The following is a 22,500-nucleotide window of genomic DNA, read 5'->3' on the forward strand; positions in this document are numbered from 1 at the left end:
TTAGTATTATTTTGGCTTTTATTTAATGTTACTATACTATATGCTTTGAACCCAGAGCTAGTATGTAATTAGGAGTGGATAGACAGAAACTTTATTTCTGTTAAAGTTTCAAGATGTCTGAATTATTCTTATGATTTTGGGAGAAACTCCTTTCAACTTCTTTCTTTTTTTTGGCTTCAGGTGGATAGAGGAGAGACGTTCCAGGCGCAAGGTTGTAGAAAACACAGATAATTATGTACAGGATGAAAATATTGTCAATACAATGTTTTTTGCACAACAGGTAAATGTATTTTGTGGATGTATTTTTCCATTATAATCTTTTGGAGATCAGCTTCCTATTTGTGTATAAACCTTTTCCAAACAAAATAGTACCCAAATTTGAATAATAAATATCGTTTTGAAACATTTCATTATTAAAGGTTTGTTTCTTCTTATAGCGAACTCTTCATATTTTTCAAGTAGAGTTTTTCTTTATCATGAATTGTGTCTCCTCTCTTATTTACCTTGTCAAGAAGAGAAATTAATCATGATTACTTTAACAGATGGTGCCAAACAGTTGTGCAACACACTCCTTAGTGTCAGTGTTACTCAATTGCTCTACATTAGATTTGGGCCCAACCTTGTCCAGGCTCAAGGTGCACACAATTGGCATGGACCCTGAAAATAAGGTGAGAAGAATTTTACGTTTCCCTTTGATATTTGCGATTGTGATTTGTGTCGTAAGTTGAATATGTTCAGAATCTTGTATATTGTTATATGTTATATGGAGGAAAGATTTGTATGCTTTAGTTCTGATTTAGCCAATATTTCATTTGTCTCTGTATAATCCTGTTAAATGAAATTGATTCTATTTGGATGATTTGCCCAAGAAAGAATATAAATCTGAAGGTCTGCTATTTTATCAATGCAAGGGCTGGGCCATTGGCAACACCCCAGAGCTTGCAAATGCACACAACTCGCATGCAGCACCGCAGGCCAGAAGAAGGCCTGACAAAACTCCCGGAGTGCCAACTAGCAGTCGCACATCCAATGCAGAAACATTCCATTTCGTTTCCTATGTTCCTGTAAATGGTCGTCTCTTTGAGTTGGATGGACTAAAGCCCTTTCCTATTGACCATGGTAAGTTGCTAGGACATGGTTTTCCTTTTTATTTTTTTTGTTGTATTTCTCCTTTTGGGATTTCTTTCTTGCTATTGGTTGCCAGAGTTATCAAAAACAGTTACGAAAAAATGGATTTTTGTGAGATGTGGTGACGCATAAATGTATGTACTCAATATTTGTTTATGAATTTTAACAGTGGATTTATTACAATTTGATTTCTTTCCGTGTTTTCAAGAACTATGTCATATCTATTACAGATATTAACAGTACAAATACATTGATAAACATTCTTCAATTGCAGGTCCTTGGGTTGAGGGAGAAGATTGGACAGAGAAGTTTCGTCGTGTAATCACAGAGAGACTTGGTATTGCCACAGGGGGTGAACCCTATCACGATATTCGCTTTAATCTTATGGCAGTTGTTCCAGATAAGATCACTGCCTACAGACGGAAGCTGATGTCACTAAGACGAAATAGGTTGGTATATTGTAATGTGGATAGTTTGTGTATTCAGATGTACGTGTATATGTCTTTATGTTTGTGCTGTCAGCTATAGTACTGATCTAATGGTAATGATGTTAGTATACATATTATGTAAAAATGCATTTTTTTTCTACAGTACTAAAGAGTTAATACTGCCTGTAGTGGTTTATTGCAATAGTTTTCCTTAGAAACAATGATAAATCTGTAAGGACTTTCAAGATATTTCTCCTCCCTCCTCAGAGAAACGGTATTGGAAGCTCTCCACCATTTTGTACGACAGCAGTACCCTGCATATATAGGAAAGGAGAAGCCAGCAACATCTAATCCTACGAAAACGGAAGATGAGATTGGTAATTTTGGTTTAAACATGGTTGGTCCATTGTCGGAAAGTGGAGGGTTTGTGGAATTTAAGCCTCCATACGCATTTGAAAGTATGGTTGGGCAGGTGGAACTAAGGAGGATTCAGGACATGAAGATCTGTTATAAAGAGTCAGAGATTGTGAAATGCATGTGTGGATGATCTTGCGATTATCATTGATCTTGATTGAAGATATTTGAATAAGCAAAGTTAATCCCGTACATTTGATGTTCATTCATAAGACTGGTATTGTCATTTACTGCTAGGGTAGTATTGATTTAGTAATATTACTATTACTGTTACATATACTGCCTATGCTAGGGGTTAGAAATACACCTGTTTTTCAAGGATAAAAAATATGATAAAGGAAGAAAAGATTGTGGACTCCCGTCTTGAGTGATTTTGTGACTATCACTTGCTTTGCAATTGTTTTGTATCATTCCTAGGCAAGTTTCTTTTTATTAACCCTCTCTGACATGGTGTACACACACGGTACCGTCATTCAAGGGCCGTTTGTGCGTGGGCACCAGTATGGTTTGCCAGTCATTTTTAATTTTTAGGCCTATTTAGGGAGAGCATTTGAGAGCCCCATGCATAGCAAATGAGAATGGGTTAACATAAAGTATGGAGAGATGGTAGGATTATTGTAGATTTTTTATTTTTAACAAATTCTTAGGAAACAGGTTAAAAAAGATTGTTAGTTCTTTATTTATTGTCTACAGCTTGATACAAGGCAAAGATGCCCTTGAAACACTGGGTCACATTCTGAACTTCTGCAAGGGATTTGATTCAAGGCAAAACAATGATCTTCAGTCACCTTTTTCTCAGTTTCTTGATGTTTAATCTCACTTAATCCCAATTCCTAATTAAGGCTCCTTCAATAAAATACATGCAATAACTTCCGAGTGTTTGATGATACTCCCATTTGCAGAGGAAGGCAACAATCTATCTCTGCTAGCAGTGGCAGCCTCACAGAAACTAGAAGCTCAGGGATATGCAGATGAGTCTGCCACAGATGACCAGGAGATGGCACAGGAATCAAGAATACACCATGCAGCCTTTAAGAAAGAACACACTGCTGTGGTAGGAAAGATGGGGTTTGATCTGTGATGATATTTCTTCTCATTTCTAATTTAAATAGTGGGAAATTCCAAGGGGCTGAGATTTTTTTTTCTTTTTTTTTTTTATTCTCGCACTCTCTCTTTGGGCTCTTTGTTGTCAGTACTACTAGTTAATGTTTACTAGGAAGGATAATTCTCATTTTTCATATAATTCTCGTTTTTCATACAATGTTACTAATATTTTCACTGCCACACATAATAGACTGGTCTTCAAATATTAGTCCTATTGATTGTCTCTTTCAATGGCTCATAGTTTTATGGGAGAAGACTTGGGTGCTCTGACTGCATGGTAATTATCACAAGTAAGGATAAGAGATAATTCAATATTTCTGATGAAGTTTGTAAAAGAATTGTCTTACTCTGCAAGATTACTCATTAAAAAAAAAATCCTTTTGCAACACATAATCACAATGAGCTCTCTTCAAGTTATGAATCACTATTCACTTGGTCACAGATGATAACCCACGTCCTTAGGCAATAGGGTTGGTGGAAGGAGCCTCCCAGACATGCTCAAGTTATATTGTGAATTTGATAGTTATCAAGCATGTGTACGAGGTTATAGTATACCTTCTCCAGGATTGTCTTAAGGTCACATAAGTTAGAGAGGGGAATATCTCTCAAGAGTTTATCTTTGTTTGTATGGCAGTTAATTTGGAATCCTGAGGAGTTTTCTTGATCTCTGGTAGACTTTAATATTTAATTTGGTATTCTGACTCAATTTTTATCTTTTATGTGTTTTTAGGGATTATAAGTAAATATGTATAAATCATGTTTGATTTTTCTAATGATAGCATTTTCATCTGATCAGCCTTTAGGAATGCCATCTGCTGGTAGCATTTCAACCCCGCCAGACTATGCAACCCCCCTGACGATAGAGACGTCACCAGAACCTCCATCGACACCAAGCACAGATACAGCATCCGAGGCCGGAAGTGATTTTAATTCACCGCAGGTAAGTCGTTTTTACTTCAGGGGTGGTAGATATCCAAGGAGTACCGCTAAAAAGGGATTATCAAGAGGACGAAGAACAAACACTAATAGGTTGCAAAAACTCATGAGTTTCATCTAGAAATATGTAGATTTGTATAAAGAATATAAACCTTTGGTTCACTTAATAGGACTGAGCACATCTGGAGCAAGTGCATATGATGATCACTCCTCCACCTTATATTGTGTGTCTTCCCCTACAGGGCAGCCCAACAGCAAATTGCGAATACCAGCACCTTGTGGTGGTACGACTAGCTCCAGCAACGCCAACCCTTCCACTAGCTCCTCTGGCTGCGGATGCTAACCTTCCTGCGGCTCCTGACCCCAACCCAGGAACCAATCCTACAGATCATCCAACAGGTCTTGTTGGTAAGGCATTCTTTCATAGGAAAAAGAAATCAGGGGAAAAGGAGAGGGAAAAGGAATCAGAGGAAAGGGAGAGAGAAAAGGAATCAGGGGAAAGGGAAAGGGAAAGGGAAAGGGAGAGGGAAAGGACGATGTAAACAATGGAACATTACATTTCATCAGTAGTAGCAATAGATGTGATTAGAAATATGTACATTAGTTGCTATTTATTGTGGTGAAAACTTGATATAGAAATACGCTATAAATAGTTCCACAAATCATGATGGGACAAAAACAGGTAGGTTAAACCAGGTAGTGGTCTTAATGATGCTGTGACACATCATTTTGGTCAGAGCAGGTGCAGAATGAAGAGCTACTCTGATCAACCATGTTGCCACCATATGTAAACAGGTCAAAGTCTACATATAGCATGAAGTGCAATTACTGACACTCAAATACTGGCTATTTATTATGGCGGAGAAGCAGTTATACAGAAAGACATTTATGGAGTGCAACAGTCATGGTAGTTCATGGCCAGAGGTCAGATTGAGGGCCAAAGGTCACAAGGATGAGAGAAAATACCCAAGACATTTTTCCAGGAACAGAGGATAACGCAGACATAGACGAAACAAACGAAGGATCGTCGCTACTCCAACAAGTAGTCGCTAAAAGGCTTCAGTTTGAAGACGGGATGTTCGACCATTCTCCGATCGACGAAGACGCTGAATCTCTCTTCGTTGACCATCCCAATGATACAACAACCTTCGGTATGCAAAAAGGTTTCTTTTATTTTGTTCCTTTGTTTCTTTGACTTGTATCTCATTTTGGTTCCTTTGGTATTTGTCTGTGTGTCTTTCTTTTTTTTCTTTCTAGTTTGATTTTTTTTATTTTTTTACACTGTCCTGGAAGCTTAAATATCCTCCAGAAGTATGTATGTTGATATTTGTGATGCATATCTAAGTGTTAATTTTTTGTTTATAGACTCTGTCATAAAGTCTGATCCAGCAGAAGGCCTGGACAGTTGCAGCAGCGACGTGTCCAGCGTTCGAAACTGTGAATCGAGTAGTTTTGGATCCGAGTTCAGCTTGAAGCAGGAAGGCGGCGAATTGAAAACAGAACTAGACTGCGATGAGGAAGAGAAACCTTTAGGTGAGTATGGGTTTAAAGAACTGAGTTTGGTCTCTACTCATTCATTCTTTCTCCTGTAAATCTTTCCTTGAAGCTACTGGGGATTTGCTTTTGTGTAGGTGTTGGCAGAAGGAAAACTACACTAAGAGGGTTTATTATTATAGATCTGTTGCTAAACACTATTCACTGAAATGGTTTCAGAAATATAACAAGTTCAAGGAGCTGAAATTATTATTTTTCTCATGCTCAGTGAGTAAAATTTTTTGAAGAAGAGAGAGAGAGAGAAAATTTGTTTTTGTTATTTACTTCAAATCTTTATAGTTGTTGAAAAAGGAGAAGAAAAGAAAAAAAATTGTAAATGATTGCAGATAAGAGCAGTTGGGATTTGGAGACACTCAATTCATTAGAAGATGGATCAACTTCCCCTGTGGACCTCCTGTCTCTCATCAAAATCCTCGGGAAGGAAATATCAACTTGTGAAAGTCTCCTGAAGGATGAACTCGAGAAAAGAAAACGATACAAGGTATGTCGAGATTTTTGTCTGGCGAAGGTAACTTTTGATTACGATTTTTTGTTTTCTTTTCTGTTCTTTATTCTGAAACTTCTTGCATGGTCATTTTTGTTAATATTATTCTTCATAGGATCAGAGACATCTCGAAAATGGAAGAGACCTGGTTAGATGATGTGTATTTATTCTGAACTGAACATATTTTTTTCTCCTCTTTTGAGTTATATTTGGTATTCCACAATTTTATTGGAGCTCTTAGGTTTCCTGGTAGGTGATGCTGTCATCCATCTATAATTTTCAGAACATAGTGAAGCATTTCGTTAAAGTGACTTCTTTTCTTACGAGATATTCAACTACATCATTCCTCATCTTGGGTTGACAGATTGACGATAGTCGAAGGACGCACAATTACGACCAGTTCATCATCACATTTCTGGCAATGCTTGCTGAACAGGGAAAGATAGGAGACCTTGTCAAGCAACAGATGCAGCCTTCACGCAAGAGGCCAGCTCCAACGCCAGCCACTCCTCGAGGATCTAGGTTTGTTTGCAGAGTGATGAAACTAGTATGAATTGTCTCTAATTACAAGCTGCTGATGACTTCAGGTTATGATGTAATAAGGATTTTAAGATAGGTGTTCTGAGATAACGGTACATTATCGCGATGAACACTAATATAAACAGTTATGTGTATAATGATGAAACAAAATAGCCACCATAAGAAAGAAAAGTAAAGAATGATATTTTGAATCAGACTATGCTACTTTTCTTCTTTTTTTCTCTGTGATAAGGAGTCTAGATTGACTTGAAACATCACAATTTTTTCTTCCTTTCTTTTTATGGCTATTCAATTTCAACCTTACAATATTTATGTTAAAACTGAAAGAATTTGTCATTTCCTGCTCTTGCTGTATTTATGATTAGATAGTCTCAGAAGAAACGTTATGGATCCTGTTTCATTATTTAATTGAGGAATATCTGAAGGGGACCACCTGATTATTTTCAAAGGAAAATAACCGAATTTGGAGATGTTGAGTTATGCGTATTTCTACCTTGAAAAATCTGCCCTTACCTTGCCAAGCCTCTGATTTTTTTTTTTTTTATTATCTTTTTTTATAGAGGGTTTTACCCCATGGAAGTTACCCCCAAAAAACTGTGAATTTCAATTATGTTGAAATAATGTTTATTGCAATGGATGCAATTGATATTTTGAAAACTGTTAAGTATATTCACTAAGTTTATAAGATTCTCCATAATATGAGGCCATTTTTTTTCAAATTTGGGAATATATTTCTAGATCTGGGGAGTGTTTTGAAAAAGAAAATAAATATTGTGGGTGTTCTTAGAAAAATGATAGTGGCTTTCCATAAAGATGTCAGATTTAGAGTTTTCTTGTAAATCTGTAACTTAATATTTTGAAGTTACTGTTGTATAGAGTTATGTAAAGGGTAAGTGGTGCATTAGTTTGTGTGAATTATAACAACAATGTCACATGACATTCTTGAGCACAAAATTTGGGTAGTGTTGCGTATTGCCGTAACATTATAGATTCATTTTTTCATCAGAAAGGATGTGTGTGGTCTTGTTTTATTCCTCTTCACATTTTTCAGGGGGCAGCTTTGCCTTTTTTTTGTTGGCGTACATAATAGATATGCATTTTTGGGTCCTTGGAAATTTTTAAAACAGGCAGTACAGCCATCTAAGTACATATGAAAGTATTTATCTTCACCAAAGCTTTTCCCCTAATTTCTTTTATTTAAACTCAAAAAAAAAAGACATTGAGGTTTGAAGTTTTCATTAGGCAAGAATTAAAGGGTGGGGTTTTGAAAATGCTACTCCCCTCAGAGACAATAAATTTGAAAGAATTTTGGTCTCCTTTACTATTTGCATTATAGGAATACATATATTTTGAAATTGTAGGGCCCCAAATTGTTCTATACAGGTGTATTTTCATCAGAAAAATTTTAAAAATCAACTTAGTGGGTGAACGGAAGTTGTTTGAAGGTAAACCTAATGGTACAAATATTGTGGTGAGATAGGACTTTTTATATATATAATTTTTTTCCCTTCAAACTTTGAAAAGTTAAAGATATAAATACACCAATTCTATCTGAATGAAATAAGCCATCTCATCATCATTGTTCAAAAAAATTGTAACAAAAAGTGGCAACCACTGTGGATGAATATTTTCAGTTACTATTTTTTTTTCTCCTTTTTATTTATTTTATTATTATTATTATTTTTTAAATTCCTTTGCTATCTTTAATTTTCTCTCTTTCTTTAATTCTCTCTCACTCTTTCTCATGCACTTATTCTCAAAGTAATTGAGATCTCCATTATGTAAGAACAATAAGGGAAATTGCAGAAAAGAAGAAGATAAAAACAACCACAGTTCCCTTAATTGTTCCATGGCAGTCTCTTGAACTTGGAGAAGACTAACATTGTTTTGTATTTTCAGGCCACCATTAAAGAAGACAGAGTCAAAGTCATCTCCTAACTCCAGAAAAAGAGGCAGAAAGAAAAAGGCAAAAGGCAAAAGGAAGAGATAAGAAAAAAGAAAAGTATTTTTCAGGGGTGATATTCCTCTAAGAAGTCCTCAAGGAAAAGAAATTGCATCTTATAAAAAGCACTTTTATGTAACATAAAATGTTTAAAGGGTACTTGAACTGGGCAAAGCTCCTAATATTTAGTAAAATCTGATATTGAACACAATCAAATAAATCCTATGATAATTAACAAGTTTTTATATGGTTTCCCCTTTTCATTTTCTCACAGTAGATATCTGATTACTTTCTAACTACAGAGCACATTCACATGCCGAAATAATTATTTATATATAATATATAATATATAATATATATATATCATATATTCACATACACACAACATACAATGAAGCCATATTGAAAGCACCTTCATCACAATATATGGTAATGGTCCTTTAGTCGAAGAAAGTACATAAAAATGTTCACGCAATGATAGGGTTGAAGATTAATAAGCGATACTTTATTTGTACAGAACATAACTGATTTCAGTTGCACAAATGCATGAGCAGTTTTGAGAAAATAAGCCTTTACTGAGATAATTTTCAGTTGTGATGATGTGAAGTATCATGCAAAATCTCTTTTAATTTTAATGTATATAATCACAGGATGGGAATCACAGAATTAGCTTCGGCCGATGCTCGTAACAACGTACTCAGCATATCTAAATTGGTTACCTAATACGCCTTAACAAGAGTTAATAACGAGACTGAATTTATTTTTCAGAAAAAAAAAAAATTTCCAAAGTTGCTCATTATGGGACTGTAAATAAACAAGCCATATAAAACAAAAGAATATCTCAAAATTACTTGAAAAAAAAGGAAATGTGTTTACACTGAATTAAATTGACACCGATACATATTTCCCAAATATATAAGTGGTGCTATTAGTGACAAAACACTGGTAATCTATCAGAAACATACTAGTATCAAAATACAGTTCTTCGAGGAAGAGAAATACAAGGCAGAATGGTGGAAAACATGTATATGGAGTTTTCATATTTTTTGTCACACTTGCATCAATGACTTTATTTGCTTGTATGAGTCAGTAAACAGAAATCCCAAATTCTGCTGAACCCTAAGTAAATCTCTTTAATATTAAACATAAAATAACAAAACATTCGTGATTTTATATCATCTGATTTTCCTATCTATGGAATTCCTTTCTCACTTTCATTATTTTCAAGCAATGTTTTCCTTCTCCTTCAATACACAACAGTAGTAAGTGTATTAAAAGTATAGTAAAAATATAAAGTAGTTTAAAGGTATTTCACACGGGTTACGTTGCCTTTAAAAATCACGGTGCTTGTTTCTTTTTCTTATTCTTTTCTATATTCATGTTCTGCTTTAACATATCACAATTCACAACCAAAAAGCTACACAATGAAGTTGTAAGCATACTCTCACTGCCTGAACATAGCTTGCAGTAAAGCATTAAGCAGCTGCATCAGCCAAAAGAAAAAAAAAAAAAAAAAAGGAAGAAGAAAAGGAAAAAAGAAAAAAAGAGAAAGCAAAATCTAAATAAAGAATTAAGCATACTGCGAATGCCATTTTGTATCAATTCAACTTATGAGCACCTAATGATTCCAGGTTATCGGAATAATGACCAACTGTACCATTAATACCAAATACATTCTTGTGCCATTTATTTTCAACTAATGGTCACGACAAGCTTCATTTCAAGTGAATTAATCGAGTAAATTCGCTGTATTTACTTTTACAGTAATTTAAATTTGAAGAAATTAATGAAACTATTGTATAGTCAGACAATCACACTGCATAAAAAATGGATATTCATATAAATGTAAATTCATTTTGTATAAAAAAGCTGTCATAAAATCATTAACACTATTTTCTTATAAATGCCAGATAAGAAAATTACTACTGCATAAGAAATATAAGTTTTCGGTACCACTTACACATGTTCTAACCGCACACAAATCAATGTGATGAAATGAACACAAATGTGACTTACATATATTCCACATTACTTGAAGAGGACTCGAGAATCGGCGACAAATAACTGTGGTACTAAACACGTTCTCCCTACATTGGCTAATATCCATTTATTGTAAGCTGCAAAGTTCAGGCAATATCTTTAAAACCTTGATGTGCCGAAGTACCAAAACAAACATCGCTACAATTGTGCCGTCAACTGCATTTACATATGAATAACCAAAAGGCCTTTCAACAGCTAATATAGCTGATATTCTCAAATTAATTATATACTAGTAAAATAACACAAAAAGTATAGTTTGCCTGCTATGTATCATGTTTATTTAGCCTATCAAAGCCTTAAAAATATACCCCTTTGTGTTTCATTGTTTTAACTTGGGAGGGTTTAAGACATGGCGAGATACTATAAAGTAATTTTAATCATTGATCAACCATAATAAATTCTTGACATTGCATATGTGATAGCTTACTCACTTTACATGCAATTCTATTTCCAACTGTGCTGTGTATATAGCTTGTATTTATACTTTAGGCTGGCATAATGGGAACGTAGTTAAGCTTGTAGCAAAGATATCTTTTTATTTTATTTTTTAAGCTGCATCAAATTTGTTAAATAGTGACTTATTTACTGAAGAAAATTTGGGTGACAAAAACAAAGGTCTTGCTAGTCAGAGTTTTGTTATAGACCCACGTTTGCAGTTAGAAAATAATAAAGAGGAATTATTAAGATTTTTTTTTTTTTTTTTTTTTACAGTTCTACAGGATTATCATCAAGATTAGTGTAATTTAACCTGGGTATTACTAAACCGTTTACAGTGAGAAGAAATCCTTAATTTTCCAAGGCAAGCTAGTGAACATTGCTCATCATTTGAAGTTTAAGCTCCGACGTATTTTGAAAGCCAGTCAAATATCATATCCTAAATACAGCATCTTTCGTGAATGCTCCATTTAAGCAAGAGTGAAGCCATATTTATTTATAATGTAATTAGGTATCATTCACATTAAGCATTAATAATTTTGGTAGCTGCGCTACGCTGTCCTTATAAACACATAATTTCAATGTCATTACAGACTTCAATTGTCATGGACACTTTGCTCTAATCTTTACTCGGTTTGGTTTGAAAAGCTTTCGTTTGCCTAGATTTAGTTGTGATGTAGTTTGGGGAATAAAGAAGCAGAAAGTGACATTTTCCTAGCTACCATTACAGTGAAATGCCGAGTGGAGCCAACAGCCTAAATTTATGAATTCCCGGAACACTTTCTAGAGTGACTTATTGCTTCAGATTAGTCGTGGTGGCTGGCGTCGCGTTCTCTCAGTTGTCGCTAATACTAATATGAACGAAGAGGGCAGAGGGTGCTAAGGACTTGCCTCCCAGGTCGGTTAAATGGACAAATCTATAACCTGAAATGTAAAGGAAACAACAAACATTAGGTATCCATCAGCCGCTTAACGAGACGTCATAGTCAGGCTCATCATTGCATTGCAGGGTAAATCATCAAAATAAACTCAATGCCTCGATCTTTTTTTTTTACCTGTTGTGAGAGAGTTGAATGGAATACAGCACAGAGCAAGAACAGGATCTCGAGCCAGGGAACTCTCATCACGTAGCGAGAAGTATATCAAAGAAACGTGAGGTACTTTTATACGCAGCTCTAAAGTCTCATTCCATACTGGATTGAAGCCTGAAAGAGGGAAATGATGATTGCAATAAGTAAGCACATTAGACAATGAAAATATATAAATAATTATAACGATGATAATATCAAGAGGAAAATATATCTCGAAAGGTAATTTCATAAGTGGCTTAAAAAAAAGAGAAAAAGAAGAAGAAAGAAACTAACAAACACATACCATTATTTTTCACTACTTTAGTTCGCTGCTTCTGTTTATCTAGAGGATGACCGCGGACCTTAACCTGTACGTAGGGATCCACGATGTCTCCTTTTTTGGCTGAGTTTGGAAGGTGCTGTCCGCTAAGAATTGTCACGCGGATGACTTTGGTGTATCTAAAAAAGAATAAACGTAAAAACAAATAAATAAAAGGAGTGATCATGGTAAATTAGAATACAAGACTGCAGAAAAAGTAAAAAATATACATTTGGGTAATTTTCTAATATTTTGAGATGTCAAATCATGTATGCTTTATAAACAAACACTAGTCAGGGATATTTTTCCAGTCTATGTCAATGAGCCACCAGTCTGAAAAATCATCTACCAATTGGAATGGAAAAAAAAAAAAAGATGATAGAACAAATCTTTAGTATAAGCCACTAAATTTGACATTATCCCTCATCATAGCACCACAATGTCTACTTATCTAACAATTAAAGAATGAGGGTTATTGTTAATCTGAGCTAAGCAAATCTTTAAGCAAGCTTTATGCAACTTGTACTGCATATACAAAACACACTTGACTTAATTATCCACAATGAAAACATTAAAGATACAAAAACTTTTAACTGTGTCAATGAAGGTATTTCACAAGAATTATCCTAGTCGAAAACATTTGGCGTGATAACCTAATACAATGCCATATAAAATACACACCAATTTGGCTCCCACACGAACAAGGACTAATTTCTAAATAACCCGCAAAAAAAGAAATCTGCAGCAAATTACTTTTCAGACAGCTCTGAAGGACTGTAAGGTTCCTTTTTAAGAAGAATGTCTGGTTTAAGTACATAACCACAGTTGGCATTGCTCTTGAAGAGGGCATCATTGTAGAAATTTGCCTTGTCCTCCGTCTGCATGTTCAGTGCAACTGAAATAAAAACAGTTAACATGTAAATACTAAATCTTATAAACACTTGTCACAATATTTTTGAGTTATCATCATGCACTCGTAAAATATCATATAAAATGGAATTATGTCCTAAAAAGCACACTCGCATGAACACACACATAAGAGGAAAACCCAGTAGCAATTCAACTTTAGTTAACTTACCAATCTGGCATCCAACACTCCAGAAAGGATATGGTTTCAAGTTAGAAGAGTCTGTGCGAGTGCCCAGAGGGTACACCTTTGTTACGTGACCTTCGGTGAACTTCAGGAAGTCATCGGGATAGCTCTCGAATAATCCTTTGGCTTTGGTCTCTCCAATGGAAGGGGTATTGACACATTTATCTGAAATGATGGAAGAAAAAGACCTTTTAAAGAAGCCTTAGGGAGAATATATTTACATTAAAGGGAAAGGGAAAGGGAGAAGATGGGGAAATAGGAGGAGCGGAAAATGTTCGGTGAAAAGGGTAGGGGGGTATCATATAATTTCTATTTCTACGTATTACATGGGTATAACATACTTACAAGTCTCAAAGGCATCTTGGAAGTTAAGGAATTTCTTTCCTTCTAGGACATTAACTATTTGCCGTAACTCTGGGGCTAAAGGTTTGTGAGCTTTCTGGAAAAAAGAAGATGAAAAATGTTGATTATTAATCATATAAGAATAAAATACATAAATCTACAAGATACTATGATATAACCACCTTTATAGTGCACATTTCACTGATAAAATTGCATGACATATAACTATATATCATATTCTGATTACGAAATAAATGATAAACACACCCACATAACCTGCAAATACACAAAAACAGTTTTACTAAACAGAGTACATATATATTCACAATTCTCTCTCTCACTTTCTTCCTCTGTCTTTTTGGCTCATTCACTTTCATTCTCCCTTTCTCACATATCTTTCTTTCTTGATAAATTTTCCTTAAGCTCTATTTCTCATTTTGTGTGCTCTTCTCCCATCTCTCTTTTATATATAATACATCATATATGCCATATACATCCATCCATCCATCCACCCACAAACACATATTTCATGTATCATAGATGACTTACAATCACCATTCATTCACTTTCTTTCTGTCTGGTCTGTCTCTTTTATTCTATTTCTCTCTCTTTTTCAATATATTTTCTTCTTTTTCCAACATATTTTCTCACATTCTATCTGTCAATCTCTATCTTCCTTTCCATGCATGCGCACACACACACACACACACACACACACACACACACACACACACAAACATATAAAATTACCCAAGATAAAAAAAAAACAAAAAATACATTAAAACCCATACATTACTACAATGACAAAATACAAACGAGTAATACACCCATGAAAACATTCAAAATCAAAATCTTTTCACAAAACATGTCATAATGTGACAAGGGAGATGACACTGATCCTCTGAAAATATCCTCCTGTAAGTGTATCTAACCACAGATTGGAAAAAAAAAAAAATGTTATTATACACTTAACAGATTCTACGGCTGTTAATGCACCAGCTCTTTAGTCCTAGTTTCTGCAAATATATCTTTGCAAAACATCTACTTTTCTTCCAGTACTTTAAAAAATCGTTAGTAGCATACACAAAGAATCATAACTAAAACGTAAAAAAAAAAAGGCAGATTCTCATATTTTCACAAATGCTACTATAAGAAAAAACAGCTAGCTTAGTTTGCTTTTTTTTTTTTTAACCTACACTAGTCAAAAGCGCAAATACTATGGAAGTAGCATAAAGCCTCCAAGTAGTTTCTGATACTTCAAATTACTTTCCTTTCTTTGCTAAGAGAATTTGTGTAGAATAACTAATTCTATAACATCTGTTGGCTCTTTGAACAAGTTTGAGCATGAAAAAATCTACAATTAAGTTTTATTAAGAGGAAGAAAGTATGTTAAATATTATTCACAGATTAATACTGATTAATACTGGCTCACAAAATACATGAATTATTCTTTATTTTGTAAGGAAAGCCTCATACAAGTGATTTCAATTTACTTAACTTTCCTTGTAAAGTAATACATATATATATATATATATATATATATATATATATATATATATATATATATATATATATATATATATATATATATATATATATATATATATATATATGTATATATAATACAAAAAATATGAACAGCACTTTTACTCCTTTCAAAGAACTAGTAAAAACATATCTTGTATGATAATCCTAAAATCATGCACATGTCCTTTTCAATCATAAGATAGACAATCTTTTCAAGTATAAAGGCTTCAAAGCATAACTTGTCCATTAAAGAAAACAGATATCATAGTAAAACCTCTCCTTAAAATTGCAGTGTAACATTTTCTATCATGTAATTACAACAAATTCATTACAATCAATTAAACTTACAAAGAAAAAAATCTAAATCTATTTATAAAGTCCAAACCTAGATAGAAAGTTAGCAGTCACGTCTATGTTTATTCCCAACAAACATTCCTCGACTTAATGCAAGACAATATCGAGCTACTGTGTGTGGATGCAAACCCAGAACTCATAAAACAAATAATATAACTCCACGTACAATGCTGCGGAACGTATCTCTATTGAAAGTTCAGTAACTGGAAACTACACCATAGCATCAACGTCATACAAAAGAATTTCATTTCTTTTTGAAAACTTACCCATCCATCCTTTTTGTAAGTTACAGAAACAGAAAAATAGGGTTTTCAATAAAGTAAAACCAAACATTTGATGTCAAAGATAAAGAAAGGGTAACTTCCTACATACTAAGGAAAATATCTACGCTTAATGTCCAAACCACAGAGTTACAAAAGGAGGAAGAGCAGCCCATGCTCTTTGACAATTAACAGAACTAGACACAAGGAAGGAAAAGAGAGAGAGAGGAGGAAAATGAATCATGCCACACACAAATCACTGTTGTCATATCCCACATGTAGATATATTTTTTCTATATTTCCAACTGCAATGCCAGAATCCAAATCATAAAGACGAGAAGAGATAAAAAAAAAAAGAGGATTGGATAACTAGACTAGTGACTCATCCAAGCAAGCAGGTAAAACAAAGGAAAACTTGAATCATAAAAACACGCCAATTCGCAAGGATGGGCAGATCTGTACTACCTGTGGCTGAGACATCCTGCGCTTCTTTGTGGAACTTTGTTTTCGCCTCTTAGAGCTCTTGAAAGAGCGGTAGAGAGTCAAAAGGTGAGGAGTGAAGAAATCCTAGTTGAGTAATAGGAAAAAAAAAAAAGACAAAGCTTTTATAGTGTGGATGGACAACTCTGTAGCCGCGTAAACAACATCAACTAATGGAGATTGAGGTCTGGAGTCTGCTAAACTATTCATACAAGCACTCTACACATGTCTGGTGGAAATACAAAGTAATGGAATCTTGAGTGTTAGTATGAGCAGCCATAAATTCCTCGATGGATGGAAAATGCCAAAAGAGGAAAGCATAATATGTGCGCAGAAGGCATCTACAAAATGCATTGGGGGCTACATCCAAAGCTTATGTACACGGGATAATATACTCATTATTGTATACCTGGTAATAGTAGCATGCCAGCTAGAGAGACAAATGACACATCTCAGTTAGATCTCAATTATCTTTCTTACTTTAAACTGATTACATGAGAAAAAATATAAAATAACTTTAAGTACACCATCTGCAAAACCAATATCAATCTGTACAAATTTACTGATCTTCTTAAGATTTGTTCATCACCTTTGTATCTATCTCAAAAATATGGTATAAGATACAAGTTACAAAAAAAGGTGTGATTCCCATAATGGAAGGTACATGGTTCTTTGCAAAGTTGACGAAAGCGAAACCTCACCTTCTTTGACTGCGCTGCTCCGTCGTCACTGTCTATGTAGTCGATGCTGTCCTGGTCGTCATCGTCTTCATCATCGTCCTCTACTTCTGAGCCTATATCAAAATAATAATATGTTAGATTCATATATTAGATATACATACATACATACATGCATACATGTAAACTATACATCATTTATTGATATATAAATATTTCTTTTTTCTTTCTTTTTAATTTTTCTTTTCTTATGGATACACATTCTTTACGCAAATTACCACTTGATCTCCTATTCAAAATGGTCTGAATGTCCTGTATTCCCCCAAGAAAGTAATAAGATAAATATTTCCAAAACATGCACTTGCTTCATCACATTCGGTCTTATAAGATTATCAATAACTAAACAAATAAAACAAAGAGCTAAATGCATAAATCTGGGAAATAATGAGGGTCAGATCTTGTCATTATGGCAAGCAACTACTCATTCTCAAAAATAGTTGATAAATGTATTTCTAAAAGTTCTAAGATACGATGCCTGGACTATCAAAAGCCATAAAAGTTTTAACCCATTCACGCCGGGGCCATTCCGGCTTTGCACGGTCGCTATACCGAGGTTTTCGAGCGCATCATCCGAACTCGACTCGGGCGGGGGCACACCGGCCTGGCGCCGGCTGCCCGCACCGCTCCACCACCGAGCGCCGCCCGCGCCCGCCCCTGCCAGAGTCGCGGCGCGTCGGCGGCGTCGAACGCGAAAACATTCGCAAATGTGTCAGCACGTGAGAGGTATCAAAATATAATGCTGGAAAAGCCATATCTATTTAGTGACTCTTGTCTTCTTACAAATTATCTTTTACATATGACAAATACTCCAATCCCTATTTCGTAAATACACACACAAATATAATTAATTTACTGGCCAACTCTGACAGTGCAAACAAATATCCTTTTCATTTGATAATATCTATCTACTGTGAAATATGTAAAAAATAATTTATCCTAATTCTAAAAACTAAATTACAAAGTAAAATTATCTTGGTCTTGAGTACTGACATTCTCTAACACTTGAATTCATACCTCAAATATGGAGACATGCGAGAGAAAAATTGGAGAAAGAACTAAATTAAAAATGACCGAAAACACAATAAACCAAACGGCAATGCTCTTAGTCTAGCTCGGGCATCCTCCTAAGGGCGATGCATTCTCCGGGGGATCAAATAGTCACCGAGAGGCACAAAAGGGAGACGGGGGGATGCTTGGTAAAACAGGAGAGACTCCAAAAATATGATTTCAAATTCCGTATCATAACCAGGGTTCATGTCCATGCACATAAGCTGGGCCATGACTCACTGTACAGCAAATCTGTTTGTTCGTCAGGAGTCTCTGGTGTTTGGGGTAATAGCAAGATAAAAAAAAAAGGGAATTATGGCCTAGTATTGAAAAAAGGACCTTTTGTGTGAATTTCTTTTAAATATCTTACATATGTACACAAGTGTTTAATTTAAAAGACTACTAAATATCATTACAACTAGTTGCAAGGAATCTAAGTTCAACGCTGGTTGAAGACGATAAAATGAATCAAAGTATACGCTGTGATCCCCCCCAAAATAGGTAATTTTATATCTGAAATGTACAGTTAAGCTTTATCACAAGTAAATTTACCAAAACAGTAAAGAAAAAATACCTCAGCAAAAAATACATGAAAAGTTGGAGAGGAGGAAAATTAACCTAGGATAAATTTACTAATTTCCCCCCCAGCCCTACAATATTCTTTACACCATGACAGCTAATAATCAAGACAGTATCAGAATAGACACCACTATTGCCTCCCACCTTTTGGCTTCTTGGCACGGATGATGACCTTATTCTTGAGGGCCTCTGGTGAGGGTAAGGTCGTAATGTCATCTGGGACTGGATCCGTTGCCAGCATATCTTTTGAGGAATTTCATTAAAAAAAATTATTAAAGGTATACGTAGATAAAAAATAATGTACATATGATCTTCAGTGTTAATTTAGGTGAGATAATTCTTTATTTTCAAGTCATAATAAATAAACATGAAGCAACCTCTTTCTCAAAGTTAAATGAAGGCATTCTATAAGATCTGTTACACCACAAAGCTACATTCTACATTCGATGCTCAACCTTATAAGGACATTTGTGCAAGTACTAAAGTCTCAAAAAATCAGAAATTGTCATCATCTGGGTGTATCATTCCCAACAAAAGTTAAAAAGAATTCAGATTTACCTCCTAGAATATCCTTCATAAGTTTCACCATTGTCCTCTGCTGCTCCAGACTGAGATGGTTCTCTATAGAGAGGATGACAGGGTATGGTGATGCCTCAAAGGCATACAACTTGATGCCGTCTCTAAGAACATCAGCTAAAGTGATCTTCGAGGTCAAAGTATGGCCGTGGTAGATAATCGGTTCTCCATCATCTCCGTCCCAGAGGTCCACTGAATTAATGATTATCATAAATATTAAGATATTACACCTCTATTTCACCAAAAACTTATAAATCAGAAATATGTGTATAAGATATAAAGCCCTAAACAATGTGCAGAACAGGGATATAAGCCGTATGACTCTTCTTATAAGAAAAGAAAAGAAAAAATGTATATGATGCTCACACTCAAGCAGCCTGCAGCCCCGTTTCAAAGCGCTGATGTACCCTTCAACACTGCTCTCTCCAGCGAGCTGATGCCCCGTCAGGTACCTTTAGTGCAGACAGAAAGCTTATGATGTTTACCATGTTAATGTTAATAATAATAATTAATAACAATCAGCCTACAACCTTTCAATACCATTTTTTTCAATAAATAAGTGGGCATATAAAAAATACTTGAGATAAGCTTAAGTGACAAACAGTTTTAAGTGAATGCTACTGGATGCTAAAAAAATTCCGAAAACAATGAATTGAACCCCACTCACGTGTTGTGTGATGAGTCAATGAAATAACTTGACAATGGCTGAGTCATGTCCTGATGGATTTCATTCTGGTGGTTGCAGTTGAACACATCAAACATGTCCGAAAGCAGTATGTGATAGAAACCTGGACGGATGAAAGAAGAACTAATGATAATAACAACCTCTACACTTCCTTCAAATATTCCATCACCTTTTAGCATATTCGGAGTTAAGTTTCAATCAACGTTATCCGTGACTCCTTAGACTGAATGAAGAGGAAGTGCTGCTTACCATCCTGAGTCATGTAGCCTTGGTCCTTAAGGTTGCTAATTTCAAATTCATTCATAAGCTTGGTAGCCTGACTATGATCATAGTCTGTAAGACCCTGCTCTTTGTGAAGGAAGGCACATAGTTGGTCTGCACTCATTAATCCTGTCTTCTCACTACAATACCTGTAAATTTAAAACACATATATAAATACACAGAATAGACTGCCTTAACCAGTAGTTCTCTTGCATTTTTTATTTCCCCTTCGGAGAAATTGCAACATCCTCATGACCCCATTCATCCCTCCCAACCACACACACACATGCAGATGATGTCGAAAAATAAAATGATATACATACAGACATAAATAAATAATATGCATAAATACATACATAAATTATATATATATATATATATATATATATATATATATATATATATACATACACATATATGCATACATATATATACACACAACCACACACAGACACAGACACACACAATTGCATGTAAATATTGATATGAAAAAAATTCAACTAATCAATAGACTCCAAACATTAATCATAAACTTCACGGCTGCCCTAAATTCTTGCCTTGGTCCAAAAGTTGCGAAACACTGACTTAGACTTTACACTAAGAAGATAAACATGAAACACATAATTCTGAAAAGGATTGTCTTCATTGGTAAGATTTACTCCTTACTTTAGGTAAATATTTTATCTTCATTTGCTAAAGAAATGTTATGATTCCATGAAACTGTTTATACATGTATATACTGACAAAAGCAGATTTAGGAAACATGCAAATTCTAAAATAAAGCTTATCTATTTTCCCTTCTATATCAAAAGTCCCTAAACAAAAGGAACTACACACAACTGATTATCTAATCGTAGACAATAAAGGACTCGCACAATCTCTCTCGAGATCTTTATGTGACTCACTTCTTGTACAATTTTTCAATCTCCGGCATTTTCAACAGAGCGTGATAGAAGGCCACAAATTCTTCAACCTCTAAAACCTGCTCTCCATCTCTTTTCTGCTTGCTGGTATTTGCTTGCTGCAAAGAAGAGTTGAAAAATATAAATAAACTATTCCAAAAATCTTTACAAAGCCTGACAAGAATCAAATATCTCACTAAATTTTGCATATATGCTACATGTAACCAAAGCAAAGTAGTTTCTATAAATATACATATTCTAAGTACCTTCTTTCAAAATGCAAAAGGCAAATACTACTCGTAACGCTTACATTGAAAAGTTTCTTGGCGTGAATCTTGTCCATCTTAATATTTAGCTGCTTCAGGAGAGCACAGCACTCATTAAAGTTAAGCGACCCATTATTGTCTTTATCAGCCTCCTCGAACTGCTTCCTTAGCCACCTGTGAAAGGAATGGAATTGTCATACAAATAATATGCAACCTTTAAAGTACCAAAAGTGGAAGTTTAAGAACAGAAGTGAATGGAAGTTTGTCTGTGATTAATGAGTAATGTTGACAATACAAAAAGTTTGGTTTATACTTCATTATCTGACTAAATTTAGGAAGGTGCTAAGAAGGTCAATAAATTTCCTGGATTCATGGTGAGCCTTTAAGGGCACAAGAATAGACATGACTCTATATGCTAGAATGACTGGAACAAACACCAGTGTTGATAGAGTGAAGAGGACAAAGAAGAAGAAGAAGAAGGGGAAAAAAAAAGAGACAAAGTCCTCCAAATCATACTTGACAAATAGCCAACAACAAAATATTTCTTATCTAGAAAAGAACCATTCCCCAAACATTGCAAATTCAACAACACTTCCCCCTTATCAACATTCAGGCTATACGTCATTTCACCTCTTCTCTCACATCAATGATTCTGACATTACGGAGCTTGAGTCCGAATTACTCACACGTCATACTGCTTCTCCTCGTGTAATGCCTTGACTGACTGAACGAGGTGCGAGAGCCCAGTCACCCAGGCGTCCCTCTCCTCTTCCGTCGATGCCACCAAGTCCAAAACATCTCTGCCTCCTTGGCCGTGGATAACGGAGAAGCACTTGTTTTCTTCCAGGACAGGTTCGTCCACTGCGCCTAACAGAGGTAAATGATAATGTATAATCCTTTTATATAGATATTGGGTCATTTGCAGAAATAGAAAATACTGGCATTTAAAAAAAACAAGCCTGCAATATCTATAAATGTGATCCAATGTGAACACAGA

General features: G+C 34.9%; 2 protein-coding genes across 32 annotated transcripts in view; one reads left to right on the top strand and one right to left on the bottom strand.

Moving 5' to 3' along the window:
- caly (ubiquitin carboxyl-terminal hydrolase calypso) overlaps window positions 1-8,765 on the top strand; it is a 10,588-nt gene extending 1,823 nt beyond the window's left edge. The window contains exons 3-15 of one of the 3 annotated variants that reach the window (XM_043005330.2): window positions 181-280; window positions 543-668; window positions 912-1,119; window positions 1,403-1,577; window positions 1,824-1,933; window positions 2,873-3,024; window positions 3,871-4,014; window positions 4,253-4,418; window positions 4,994-5,161; window positions 5,376-5,543; window positions 5,891-6,045; window positions 6,413-6,570; window positions 8,488-8,765. In XM_043005330.2, the coding sequence (XP_042861264.2) occupies window positions 181-280; window positions 543-668; window positions 912-1,119; window positions 1,403-1,577; window positions 1,824-1,933; window positions 2,873-3,024; window positions 3,871-4,014; window positions 4,253-4,418; window positions 4,994-5,161; window positions 5,376-5,543; window positions 5,891-6,045; window positions 6,413-6,570; window positions 8,488-8,578 (1,921 nt within the window). In that variant the 3' untranslated portion in view covers window positions 8,579-8,765. The remainder of the gene's footprint in view (window positions 1-180; window positions 281-542; window positions 669-911; window positions 1,120-1,402; window positions 1,578-1,823; window positions 1,934-2,872; window positions 3,025-3,870; window positions 4,015-4,252; window positions 4,419-4,993; window positions 5,162-5,375; window positions 5,544-5,890; window positions 6,046-6,412; window positions 6,571-8,487) is intronic. The other 2 variants (XM_043005337.2, XM_043005345.2) reach the window with 2 other exon arrangements.
- Window positions 8,766-11,188: 2,423 nt separating this feature from the next.
- LOC122267295 (1-phosphatidylinositol 4,5-bisphosphate phosphodiesterase delta-4) overlaps window positions 11,189-22,500 on the bottom strand; it is a 72,664-nt gene continuing 61,352 nt past the window's right edge. For 15 of the 29 annotated variants that reach the window (XM_086553267.1, XM_086553266.1, XM_086553253.1 and 12 more), the window contains 17 exons: window positions 22,190-22,370; window positions 21,548-21,677; window positions 21,241-21,356; window positions 20,324-20,484; window positions 20,057-20,177; window positions 19,756-19,841; window positions 19,372-19,581; window positions 18,958-19,056; window positions 18,475-18,507; window positions 17,152-17,243; window positions 16,436-16,537; window positions 13,833-13,926; window positions 13,473-13,652; window positions 13,148-13,289; window positions 12,380-12,534; window positions 12,061-12,210; window positions 11,189-11,929 (listed from right to left, as the gene is read on the bottom strand). In XM_086553267.1, coding sequence (XP_086409393.1) covers window positions 11,841-11,929; window positions 12,061-12,210; window positions 12,380-12,534; window positions 13,148-13,289; window positions 13,473-13,652; window positions 13,833-13,926; window positions 16,436-16,537; window positions 17,152-17,243; window positions 18,475-18,507; window positions 18,958-19,056; window positions 19,372-19,581; window positions 19,756-19,841; window positions 20,057-20,177; window positions 20,324-20,484; window positions 21,241-21,356; window positions 21,548-21,677; window positions 22,190-22,370 — 2,141 coding nt within the window. In that variant the 3' untranslated portion in view covers window positions 11,189-11,840. Of the gene's footprint in view, window positions 11,930-12,060; window positions 12,211-12,379; window positions 12,535-13,147; window positions 13,290-13,472; window positions 13,653-13,832; window positions 13,927-16,435; window positions 16,538-16,859; window positions 16,881-17,151; window positions 17,244-18,474; window positions 18,508-18,957; window positions 19,057-19,371; window positions 19,582-19,755; window positions 19,842-20,056; window positions 20,178-20,323; window positions 20,485-21,240; window positions 21,357-21,547; window positions 21,678-22,189; window positions 22,371-22,500 lie in introns of all 29 variants that reach the window. The other 14 variants (XM_086553276.1, XM_086553272.1, XM_086553265.1 and 11 more) reach the window with 5 other exon arrangements.

This window comes from Penaeus japonicus, unplaced genomic scaffold, assembly GCF_977035675.1.
Source record: "Penaeus japonicus unplaced genomic scaffold, GWHDUDI00000001_assembly GWHDUDI00000028, whole genome shotgun sequence".
NCBI lineage: Eukaryota > Metazoa > Arthropoda > Malacostraca > Decapoda > Penaeidae > Penaeus > Penaeus japonicus.